Consider the following 13,360-nt stretch of genomic DNA (forward strand, 5'->3'; position numbering starts at 1 on the left):
CTTGTCAGCTTGTTTCTTAATATTGTCGGAGAGGCAGTGGGAGGTTTTCAGGATCACAGGTAGCTTTAGGGAAAGCACATAGGAACCACAGGCGGCATGAAAAGATGGAGGACAAAATGATTCAGCGTCAGATCTGTCTCCAGAAGCAACGTTCCACCTACACGGCTTCATCTGAATGTGTGATTTTGAGTCTATTTTCTCCTCTGATTTTCTGGCTCGCCGTCACCACCGAGCCACGGCTCCACTTGGAAAGGAGGCTCTGGTGACGATGGCGGTGGAGCCGAGCGAGGTGTGGGGGGGGGGGTTCTGGGTCTGGCCTGGCGGGGTGCAATACAGCAGTTAATCAAAGTTGCCGTGCAGGTATTTCAGGATTAGGAGTGGGTGTGCAGAGAGGCCCTCTGGTGGCCTTGACGTCACCTCCCAGGTTAAGAGCAGCTGGAAGCACTTGTTTGTTTCCATCGTGTCTCTAAATAAACGCTGCGCTTATTTCGATATGGGTGATTGAATGTGGTCCATGCAAATGATTCAACTGAACCCTCATAAGTTTAAAAAGCACCGCGTCAGTTGAAAAGGGGCAAATATTGATCAGTGTTGCTCCAAGTCTGCTCGATTTGTAGAAAATCGACTAATATTAATAATAAACAGCTTTCGTTGTGAAAAATCAATGCTTTAAATGTCGCTATTAAACGTTAGATAGTGCGATGAGGCCACGGCAGCTGTCAATCATGACACTTCAGCATTAAGTAACTAAAATCACCAGAGCCGTGAACATTTGAGCAGCATTTGAGCAGCATTGAACAGTGTGATTACAAGTAACCTGAATAAAAAATGCAGTTAACGTTTATTTTGACTTGTTAGTTTGGTTCAGGTGGGATTTATGACGTGTACTCCAGCCACCAGGTGGCGATCAAGACGCTGTGGGACCTGTAAAGTCATCCACTCATATAAACAGGAGACACCAACAGTTATAATGTTTTTTGCTAATGCACAGTTATGGGAGTTGTAGTTTTATTTATGGCAATGTATAAATCCTTGTTTAACCCTGTTACAGAAGCTTGTGGTTGACCATGATGCAAAATACAAATATGTTTATTGTGTTAAAGTAACCTCTGGATTCTAAAAACCAATAATCATTAGTCTCCAGATGTTATTTTGACCCTGAAGGTTATATTATCAAAACCTGTGAGTTGTAAATATTCATGGAATCAGCTCCATCTCTTATGTGAACGTAAATTAACTCTGCTCACTGTGTTCTGTACCTGTTCTTATGTGAGGGCTGCTTCTGCTTTCTCTCTCCTTCCCACAATCCCACGCACTGATACAGTTACATCACCACAAACACACATACACACACACACACACGTTTGTGCTTCCAGCTTAGTGATGACCCTTATCCTAACCTGAACCTTATTCTAGACCTAAACTTAAAAGAAAGTCTTAAAGCTCAAACAAGCCAAAATGTCCTCACTCTGTCAGGTCTATGTTCAAAATGGTCCCCTCAGATGTGTAAGTACAAGTACACACAAACAGACAAACACACATATGGCTGCATGTCAGACAGCTGCAAGACCTGGAGTGATGTGTTGGGGGATTGTGTTGCAGAAGATGATGATTGTTGGTCTCTGCTCACAACAACAGCACTGAATTCCCTTTTTTGTACACACATGTATAGATATATTTGTGTGTAGGTCTGTGTGTGTGTGTGGGTGCCATGTGTCAGCGTGCAGGCTGGATTGTTGTTCTGTACGTGTGTCCGTGTGTCACCCAGCCTTGTGACACATACTGAGCTGCCATATCTGTCGACCAGACAACAGTTCCACATGCATATTCATCGTTATGCTAATTCCACCCAACGAGCTTTAATGAGTTCTCATCGTTAACAACTCTGATGAGGTGACGAACAAACGCTTTGCAGCTTATTTCTCCTCCTGTAATTCTCACGCAGAACCCCCCGACACACACACACACAGCCTTACTGATGATCACACATTTTATGTTACTATAATGTATCAGTGACCTTTAAGTGTTGTATTTTGAACTAGAACCACCATGTAGTCTTTTTTAGATACGAACGTGTGAACAATTAGATATTTGGATATTCATTGTGTTAATATTTTGTACATAACACTATAAATGACTAGTGCATTTCCCACCATGACACGTTGCAAGTGCATGAGATAACAGGGTGAATCTGTCACCTAGTGGTCAAAGTATGAAGTGCACAACCAAAGACGACACCCTAGCACTGTGACACGTATCTGCAAGTATTTATTCATAAACATCTGACATCTTTTTCTCCAGGAACAACATGTTGCATGTAATATATCTCCACGAATACAATTAGTCTAAAAGAGAAGAGGGTAAAGAAGTTCTTGAAAACCACAGATTGTGCATCAGGTCCAGTCATTTCACATCAAACTGTTTGTTTTCGAGTTGCATTTCATTGCATTCTCCTACGATGGTTCCGTGTGGGTGCACAAGTCTCCGACAGGCAACTCTGGTCAAATGCTCTGCTTTGCGTTGTGGCCGGCTGAGGATTAACTTCACTGAAGTTGCAATAACAGAAATGAAAGACGACTGAATCACATGCAGAACTCTCACTTCTCCCTTTGTTAAATCTGAATGGGGGGTAAAAGAAGAGAAATAGCATCTCCACTGGAGTCTGTACAAAGCAGCGAGGACAGAATGACCAAGACGTTATTATATTCACAGAGGTAATATCCCAAAACCATTCTGAATAACACTGCAGGATTTGTACTTTTAGTCTTTTTTTAAATACAGCCCTCTAATGGTAATTTATCAAATAAATGATGCATCCTCATCAACAATGCTGTGGAGAACCTGGTATGTACAATGCAGTGATGTCCACCTATATGTTCTGAGACTATAAACCCCAAAAAAATGAATCCTCAGTTTTGCTACAGCGAAATTAAATACTTCTCCCGCCCCCAACATCAACATGTCGACATCATGCAAAACAACACAATGGCTGCATATGTTAATAAGCCCTTCCCTCCGTTTAAAAGAAGCCACTTCAAGAGCAACCGAGGTCAGAAAACACGAGCGAAGAAGAATCAGTGCACTGGTATAACGTCACACTGAGCACGGAGCCATATCTGCAATTAACGTAGCACCCTCTTGTGGCAGTTTCCTTACACTACATCTAATGCATTCAGTTGGTGGGGAGGCTATGAGGGGGAGAAAAGCTAAAATGGGGCCGGATGGAATAAGTCTCTCTGTTGGTTTGCACGGCTTATCGAAGAGGAGAGAATTGAGAAAATGATTTCAAGTCAGTGGTGAAGTTTCAAGTCATTCCCTTTCCTATATACATCCTCTCTACATCTGTGTAAACTCTGATAAAAGATGATGAAGACTTGGTTTTGTAGCTCTTCAGGACGTTTTGTATGTTTTTTTTTTTTTACTGGACAGAGATTGTATTTGGTTACATCAAAGATACGCTGAACAGAACTGAGCAGGAACTGGTGCTCTTGAGCAAAATGAAAGTTTCGGAGCCACCGAGTGGAAACCAGGACATGTGGACCTTCACTTGGTTGATTCACCACACACTTGGCACCATTCGGCAAAAATGTTTTTATCCTTGAACCTGACGCCGCGGCAAACAGAGGGAACCTACAGAAGCTAAATTACAAAAGGACATTTCTTTTCCAGGAGTGTCCAAAGTGTGTGGCGATGACGTATATTCAACCCAAAAAAACAAAACAAAAACAATCACGCTGTCCACACGGTCACTCTAACACCAGCAGCCTTTGCGTTGGTCGTCCACCGCGCCGCCGCAGAGTCCCTCCTCCTCCTCCAGAGCCGTAAGGTCCAGACCGTCATTATCCGACATCCGGAGAAGATCCAGGTCCTTTTTATTGGCCGCCAGCACCTGTTCAGCCAATCTGGTGAAAGACTTGGGAGGAGAAAAGGGCGGCGACAGGAAGAGACCAGAGATGAGCCCACACTGTCATCTATCGAGTCATTTCCTCACATTATACAATTAGGACTTGCAGGCACGGCTCTGATCTTGTTACTGACGCGGTCGTGAAATGGCCGCACATGCACCTCACCTCTGCTATGTTGTGGTTGGTGAAGGCACTTGTCTCGAAGAAGTCCATTCCGTAAGCCTTGGCCAACTGCAAGACAAGACAACCCAGATATTACTGGTCTGGATTTAAAAAAAACAGATGCTGACACATGCAACACTGTCTGCTGGCGCTCGATACAGCCGTGTGTTCGAGTGCAGCTTTTATTGACAGATGTGAGGCAACGTGAGGTGAAGCACTCGTCTGCTCTGGTTCTTTCAGGGCAGATCGGTGCATCTCAGCCATTAAGAGCTTGTTTATGGATTTAAAAGGAGACATGTGATGCTCATGATTCCTCTTCACGGCCACCGACCACTGGCCAACGACACATTAAGGATTTCTCTGGTTACTGCTGATGGTCAATCCGACTGTGAGAGGTCAGTATGTAAGTGTGGGAGAAAGAAAGAGAGAGAGAGAGAGAGAGAGAGAGAGGCATGCTCCAGTTCTTCTTGATGCTTTTCATCTCGTATATTTGTTTAAAAAGAACAATCCCTTTTTTCTGCAGCTTCATTTTAACCCTAAACGGAACCCAGCAAGTATTTACACCATCTCACCTTGATGCCTTGCTCCGTGGCCACCTGCCGTTTGTCCACCTCGTCCGACTTGTTCGCCACGAGGATCTTCTGGACCTTCTCAGGAGCGTACTGCAGGGGGTTCGCCACGTGGACGGGAAATAAACCCAATTTAAAAAGAGATGGAGGGAGAGGGATTTCAAATGTCAAGAGAACACAGACCGGAGGAAACACAAGGAGCCACTGCGCTCAGGAAATGACACCTAGATTAAAGATAAATGGAAAGCACGTGTGTGTGTGTGTATTCAGATAAACACACAGAGGAAATGAAGCCCATAATTACTAAATTAATAGAATAAAGTCATCCGGGAAATGACAGGGGGGAAGCAGGGAAGAGCTTTCTGAAGACTCCTAAACAGAATTACTGCAATGAGAAAAAAAGTTCTCCTCCGATATTTATGACAAAACATTTCATAAAGCGATGACAGGTATTTGAGAATGAAGCCCGAACACTATCAATACAGCGTAAATGTCAGGTCGGAGCATTTGGGTTTTATCACACCATGTCAGACATCTGTCCTTTGTCAGCTCGGCGTCTCCAGTTTTGTCAGTTTTGCCCTTTTCACAATGCGAGGGGGGGGGGGGAAGAAACCCTTGTTGATTCTCCACCACGCCTGATTGATCTAAATCCTAAATCCCCCAGATGTCCCCGTGACTCACCTCGTCCACGTCGCTGGCCCATTTCATGATGTGCTGGAAGGATCGCTCACTCGTGATGTCGTACACCAGGAAGATTCCCTGAGCAGAGGTGGTGAAAAGAGTTTTTTAGAAAAGACACAAACCTTGAAAAAACTTTAGTTTTAAGACCAGTACTTTGGGAAACACTGATATCATTACTGCAACAAACCAGACCACCACTTGGAAAATTGACGATGATGCATTTATACACTGTGGGCCCCCCCCCCCAGGCTGGATGAGAGAACCTTTATTCGAATTTAATTGCCAGTTGCTGGTAAATGGACAATTGGATTTGAACCAGTTTAACCTCTTTAGCAGCCAGAGTGGCAGAGCATCAGCCTTTAGGGGGTAAGGGATGTAAACAGAGACATTACAATACCACTGACCACATTCTATTACAATACTGATGCTATGAGGCTTATAACTTAAAGCCTAATAGACCTTAATGGTTCAGCTGCAACAGATTTAACTTAATCTCTTAGCTGTAACAAATTTGTATGTGACTTATATCAGGGTCTGTCAATGACATGAGGAAACATACCTGTGCTCGTCTGTAGTACTGCTTGGTGATGGTCTGGTATCTCTCCTGACCCGCAGTGTCCCTGCACAGACAACAAACAAATATGAACACACTACTTTTGATTGAGAGATTTTAATACGTTAACATGGATTTAATAGATTTTAGAATCCACTTACCTCCCAGAAAACACTGATCAAGACATCAATAAACATTGATAAACTTCTAATTATATTTTTCCATTTTCCCACATTCTGTTTTATTCTAGTTTTTTAAAAGTCCTTTTATTTTATCAGCCTAAAAGTTGTCAAATGTAAAGATAGTGAAGCAGACCCTAGTTTTTCCATTTTAAAGGTTTCTAAGGTTTCTCAGGAAAGATCCAGAGATTAGAGCTACAGCCCTGAAGAACAAATATAAGCTAAGATTGTTGTCAATAAATCTAATAACATTTTATCTGACGTACAGGACATCCAGCCTTGTAATATCTCACCATATCTGTGTCCGCACTTTGATACCATCTATTAGCAGTGTCTTCATTTTGAAGTCGACGCCTGTGAGACAAGAGAAAAGATACGATCAGAAAACACAGAATTGGATTCACAGAGGAGCTTGTGTTTCATATTTCTCCAAACCCCTCAGGTTGCTGTGTTAAAGCTAAATGTTCGGAATATTCTCAGAGACGTGTGAGCTTTAAGACCCGAGAAGTGACTGTAATCGATAACCCCGGCTTGTCTGTCACAGACAAAAGGGGTCAGAGGTGTCCGCTGCAGCTTTGTAACATCACAGAGAGCATTAACACAACCAGAGCCTCATCATCCCTGTATAATCAGCCTGTTAGACGAGCAGCGTAATGATCTGCCGAGCCGCCTCCTCCTCCTCGTTTGGTCCTTTTGCATCGATCACACAGGAGGTGAAACGAGGGAGGAGGCGGCAAACAGACGGGAGGAGAGAAGCGGAGCTGGGAAGACGAGAAGCCGCTCACGCTTCGGTGATCTCTCATTTATTTCAGACGACTCAGTGTGAAATTGCTCATATGACAGAAAATCACACAAAGAGACTGTTCTTTCTTTCTTTAAAGATTCACCCTTCACTCTCTTCTGAAGGCCAGAACTGATCTGAATGGTCTTGTGCTGATGTTAGGTTGTTTTTCTAGTTTTGATTACTTCCACAGAAATGTGCCAAAAGTATCTGTGCCAGACTTTAATGACTTCTTTCCTGGCCCATGTTCCATTCTTCCTCCAAGTTTAAGTAAGTAGTTTATGCCTTATCATGCTGACAAACAAACCAACAAACCAAAACGGACATAACCTCCTTGGCAGAGGTGATGTTTGGTAAATGTTGCTGTGTGTGGCGGTGTAAATTTATTTTCCTCCAATTCCAGGCATTTGATTCTGATGATACAAATATCTTTAATTTATTTTATGTTATTTTATTTATACTGAAGTCCGGCTTCAGACCTTATTGTCCTTACTGTTAGTTGGAACCTAACTGGAACCAAAACAGTAGCAATGCTAACTTGGACATAATCCTAGCCTTAGATCATGATCCGGTTTTTAACATTCAACTCTACTACTGTCTCCTCACCTCACCTCAAGTCAATAAATAAGCCAAAACCCTCCAGATTCTATGGACCACACTAATCCCTGAGAAATCAATTAACAGCTCATCCCAATTAACCAGATACTCAGCAGCCTCCTTGTCTCACAGCCAGCTCCACACTGAGGGAGAGAGAGAGAGAGAGAGAGAGAGGATCCCCGAGACCAATCGATTCACAAAACTGAAAGAACTGCTGCCTGTTGTTTTTTATTGCTGCGTGTCTGCACAGTCGATACTCTGCTAACGGACGTACTTTAAGTGGCCAGGCTGATGTGGTCTTTCTTTTTAAATTGCGTGTTTGCTCAGGACGAGCTGGAGACGAGGAAACACTCCACAGAGTTTCGAGCTCTCGGACTCAACGGTCTCAGGACTCATGTAAGTTACAATGCGACCTTTTTACTTTAAGCTTGAGACCATCCAGACCAGGACTGAGTGAAAGGTCAGGGTTGCAATCGGCGGCTTGACTCTCCCGAGGCTGCAGAAGAGAGAGGAGACTAATGAAACTGAGGCCGTCAGCATTAGCTACGTATTAAACTCTGGACGACATGACAGCTAGCTTCTTCATATTTTAAACTTTTCCCGTTGAATATCAGAGATAAACACAGGTTTCTTATTACTTCTCTTTTGAACTGATCTGAAGTTCAGCTTTACTCCTCAACCTGCTGGACCTGATTCTGTGAATTCAACCTGCGACTATCAGCAATAATGCTGGGAGTGAGCCTGCTGAGGGTGTTGCAGCAACCCCTACAGCTGAGGTACAGCAACTGCAGGGCCCATTTATCAGAGTAGCATATTAACTGACTTAAAATCAATCATTAAAATTCAGCAGGTTTAGAAAAAGGAGCCACTCTCCATCGTCTTCTCTCCTGCTCTGTGACACTGAGGATGAGGAGGCAGCTGTTAATGAAACGTGGCAGCATGTCACAATCAGCCGCGTGAAAGCCATGTAGACTTAATGGATACACCCCCCACTCTGACTGGGATAATTACTAATTGTGTTGGTCTGTGAAAGACGGATCAGGTGGGGACACGTGTCAGTGTGTCGGAGGTGATGGACTCAGAAGTGACACAAGCTCCCTGGTGAAATGGTCTTTTCTTCCACGGCCATCAGGACAAGGTGAGGACAGACAGCTGCTGTCTTCACACTACAGCAGGACAATTAAAATAAAATACATTTGATAGGCTTTTACTCTGGAAAGCCCCACCGGCAGTGCTGCTCCCTGATTGGGTGTTCACTGGACTAAACAGAAATGGATGTCGTCTCTGGATTCAGAAAGAGAAGCCTATGCAAAAGAGCTGAAAATCTGTATTCTCTCGAATAACCAGCAGAGGGCGACTCCAGTGGTTGCAAACAAAATAATTCGATATCATTTGAAGTCGAAGAGAAAATGGCCGTTCTTCTAAATTGATTCATAACGTCAGTTAACATGCCCATATCAAGTTCTCGGTCTCAATCTCTGGTTTAAAGTTATTTTAAATACACCTTGCATTGGGGCGTGGATACCGTGTGATTGACAGCTAGTTCTGTCCAATGGGAGCAGGACGTAGGAGTGAGCATTGTCCTACAGCTATCAATCAGGCTCCACCCCCCGTTCCTCCAACGACGGTTACTTCTGCTTTTAAAAACCAAGATGCTGCTGGTTTAAAAGCCAGATTCAAGATAAAAAATACTTCCTTGATAACCTGTTCACAACCTTGTGGCTTCATCTGTGGAGGCTGTGATCAATGCCACACCCTTTAGACTAATGAGTTCACCAGGCCGCCATCATACCACCACTGAGATCCCCTCCTTGAGGACAGCTGCTGATTGAGCTGTGATATAGAGCAGGGCCTCGGTCGTACTTCATGGTGTTTGACAGCCAGCGGTTCTGAAGAGTCGACATTGAAGAAGATGAAACTCAGAGGTGTGACCGAGCAGCGTCTCTAAATCAGCTGCTCTTTGCCCGATAAGCGTTTGTTCCCCGGTCCCGACGCCAATCTAGTGAGGAACAAGGTGACCTGCTTAAATAAACCAGGATCTCTGATGAGCGAGGGAACATTAAGAACTGGCTCTGATATTAGTTTGACTTTTATTCTGTGAGCTTTTATTTTTTTCTGAGCTGTATCCAGTGAATGAAGTAATATCCTCTGTTTGCCCTATTGCCAGATGTGATATTTAATGTTATCCTATTTCCAAGTATCTGGTTTAATGATCAAAAAAGCCTTGATGGATCTAATGAAAGACAGGAAGCGGGTGCAGGTCTCGCTCTGTGGTTTCCACTGTCTGCTCTCGACTCTCTGCTTTCTATCTATTAACTTCTTGAGATAACTGAGCTAATGTGCAAGACTACGAAGCTGAAATAAACAGTATATCTGCTGTATTTCATGCAGCCTTTACAGACTCTTAAATATATCACTGTGCAGGTTTCACACTGATTCATCAAACATGTAAAATTTTGTTTAAATGCTCGATTAAAGCAAACAACAGTGGAAACAGCAAGAACCCCAGTTCATCTACGTCTGTGTTGGGCTGTTCTTCATAGTTTCAGCCATCAGAAAAAGACGACATGGAAATAGAGATGGATGATGACCCCATTCAGGGTAAAACATCATGATGGACAGCTCAGACTGACTTCTGATTGGTCCAGAGAGTGTATTGACCTTGCTACCACAGCTCGATATCACAGCACTCAGATCCAGGATATTCTTTTCTTCCTTTCTGGACAGTGTGAGGCCGTCTATGCTGAACCCTGACCCAGACTGCACAGCCAGACCTTATCGCTACAGCATCAGAGCCGGGCCTCACATATATTCTTCTGTCTGAATGGGAACAGATCCGAAATCTCACAGGAAGTTTTCCTAGGAGGCTCCAGCAGCATTAATACCCATGGTTTTAAACCCATGTTGCTCTGAATAAGTTTGCGTGTCCACGTTCTGTATCAGCATCTATTCATGACCACGCTGTTTAGTGGGAGCTCTCAGTGTTTGAAGTCTTTGGCTTTTTTTACACTTACACTAATTAAGAGCAAAAAGGCGAGTTAGTGGACTGTAACAGGAACTGATGAATAATGGAGCTGCACACAAGGGGGGGGGGGGGGGGGGAAATACGGGAGAGAATTTATATCCTTCTATCACCGTGAAGGTTAGGAAATTATTTATTGATCCGCCACAGAGGAGCACTGACGGTGGTCACTCTTCATCTCCCAGCTGTGTTAGGTTTGTTTAGTCTGAGGAGGTTGGACTCATTTTATAAAAGACCTCCCGGCGTGGCTCTTAGACACAGTCTGCTTCCTCCAGCTACTCAATCTGGAGCCCAACACCTCCCTGACGGCAGGAGCCTGATTTGTGAGCATCGGTGGTTGTGTCGATGTGGCAAACGACGACAATGAAAGAACGAAACACATCACTGCCTGCCGGGGGGTTTTCCAACACGCACACACAGGCTGAACGTTTCCTCTGAGAGAAATCAGAAAGGTCTGCAGTGTACAACATGAGCACGTCTCCGCACGGTGATGGTTTACTGTAGGGCGCTATAGGCGGACGACTTAAAAATAGCACACTGACGTTTCTATAAGAACGTGAGCATCACAACTTGCAGGTGAGGCTCAGTGTGATGAGATGTGTTTCTGCGCTAATCACCGAAGGCTCTAGAATCCCCTCTTTCCATGTTAACACCTTCAACGTGTTTGGCTCCCTGTCACATCCTGAGATATTAGTATTCTTCCAGTTTCATGTCTGTTGTATGCGTGATATTTACATCATCAGTTGCTAGCTGTGATTTTCCAGACATTTTTTACCGAGGATCTGGAAGGAGAAGTTCCAGAAAAAGTCTGCAGCAGCCGACTTCGCACATTTTGCATTCACACATTATGTCCCTCTGGAAACTATTGGTCCAGGGTTCTGTGAGAGCTGGGATTGGCTTCAGCCCCCACGCAACCCTCCAAGGAGAAGTTGCGCAGACAATGGACGGATGATTCATTCTCTTGACCTTATTACTTTTCAATAAAAAGTCACTGGTCACCGTCATCTCAACCAGGACGAACATTTCACGACTGAATCACTTCATCCTCGAGCAACAGGGATTTCTGGATTTAGTTTTCTCTGTTTAATTACTGCAAATAACGTCAGGAAGTAGAAACTTCCACCAGAAAATATGCTCTGAGAAAATATGTCTATTCAGTGAACAGACACACACACACTGACACACTTTGTAAAGACAGACCAGGTGCTGCACAGAAGATTACACTCCACTGCTAACTGTACATCCTCATTTCCCGAGCCTCAAAGTGAAGCATTGTAATGGGCCTGTCATGGTCCACAGTGTGCAGAGAGAGATTCTGCTCAGACCTCAACTGGGAGCAAAGACACTGGTTTAGCTTTGCTCCTTCCATTCCAATTACAGGGATACTTTTAAAAATAATCAACCATGGCACGTAAAGTACAGATCAACACATTTATGGCATAATTATTAGAGCCCGGCCGTTGTGGATTAGAGTGAATTATTCAGTGGTGAACTTTATTGTCTCTGTGCAACATTTTACCCTCAAACTGATTTCTTTGACGATTGCCGGTTTACATTGGGACGATGGCACATGTGGACATTGACAAATCACAGTGTGTTTGTTAAAGACTGACTATTTTTTACATTGTTTAAACTCAGTTTGTGTCAAAATGTTTGAAACCAAATTACAGTTAATAAATGCATAAATCCTGCATTTGACCTCTTTTCCCTCTTTGCACAATCCAGTCTCCAGTGTTTACTTACTTATTTCCCTCCCCTGGTGCTTATAATATTAGTTTTTCCCTATTTTTATATTTATGCTTTATACTTAATTCCTTAATACAATTCTATTTCACATGCTTCAGGTAGACAGATATCGTGATGCATCGTTATACAATTGTCCTGCAAAATATAAATTATCGCAAAAATCGCTTGTATCATGGTTTTTATTGTTGTGGTGTGTTACCCTGTGACTCCCACCCTTAATAGTTTGAGGAAATAGCAACAACAAAATGACTCACGCCTGGGAGCCTGATGCAAAACAAAGCCAACCTGCCTTTAATGCATGTGGAAGTCAGAGCCAAGTGCTGATAGTTATTAAACTCATGGGGGGTGCATATCCTCCCTGAGGGGTTTCCTTAATCAAATGCAACCACGTCTCTAATTAAATCATAATACAGTCTCCTGATATAATAATGTATGTATAGAACCACCAGGGGCCACAGAGAGAGAGAGGGGGGGTGGGGGGGATGCGCAGGTGAATAGGAAATTGAATGGAAGAGCAAATAAACACAAGTGCATGGGGTGGGGGGGTGCAGGAGTGGGTCTTACCGATGGTGGAGATGTGAGACGGGTGAAACTCGTTGTCCGTGAATCTGCACAACAAACATGTTTTCCCGACCCCGGAGTCTCCGAGCAGCAGGAGTCGGAAGAGCACATCGTACTGTTTGGCCATGGTGCGGGTCTGTGCGCGGTGCTGCCGGATCTATAACACAAAGGAGGAGTCAGGAGCTAACTCAGCGCCGGATGGAGGCTCCCTCCCCGCCTGCAGCCCATGTCTGCCCCGGCTCTGCCTCGGTATGGTTCCCTGGAGCAGGAGCTGGTCGCTGGGGAACAGATGAGGGAACAGATGAGGGAAGATGCTCCAGCAGCTTCACGGGCAGCATTCAGCCTCCAGTGGGTGCGGTGGACCAGCGGACAGCCAATCAGGGGGCAGCAAGGCCGGTGGGGCTTTCCAAAGTAAAAGCCCATAAACTGATTTATGTGATAGTAAACATAGGATGCATGTTTTGTTAATATACTGTGTATTGGGTGGTAAACAGCACGAATGCAGAATATTTTCACCAGGATATCATCATGATATAATAATAATAAATTCTTAAAAATTTGATTTCATGTCAGGGTGTATTACATTTATTGATCCTAACATTCA

The 13,360-nt window shown here is 43.9% G+C and overlaps 1 protein-coding gene across 1 annotated transcript; it reads right to left on the reverse strand.

Annotated features, from left to right (window-relative positions):
* Nucleotides 1–2,245: 2,245 nt before the first annotated feature.
* rab15 (RAB15, member RAS oncogene family) lies at nucleotides 2,246–13,118 on the reverse strand. The gene is made up of 7 exons (XM_062411388.1): nucleotides 12,760–13,118; nucleotides 6,343–6,403; nucleotides 5,877–5,937; nucleotides 5,318–5,395; nucleotides 4,640–4,729; nucleotides 4,071–4,136; nucleotides 2,246–3,913 (listed from the first exon to the last, which is right to left on the reverse strand). The coding sequence occupies exons 1-7, from the start codon at nucleotides 12,881–12,883 to the stop codon at nucleotides 3,752–3,754; spliced, it is 642 nt and encodes a 213-aa protein (XP_062267372.1). The 5' UTR covers nucleotides 12,884–13,118; the 3' UTR covers nucleotides 2,246–3,751.
* Between the last annotated feature and the right edge of the window lie 242 nt (nucleotides 13,119–13,360).

The sequence above is a fragment of the Platichthys flesus genome, chromosome 18 (genome assembly GCF_949316205.1).
Source record: "Platichthys flesus chromosome 18, fPlaFle2.1, whole genome shotgun sequence".
Lineage (NCBI taxonomy): Eukaryota > Metazoa > Chordata > Actinopteri > Pleuronectiformes > Pleuronectidae > Platichthys > Platichthys flesus.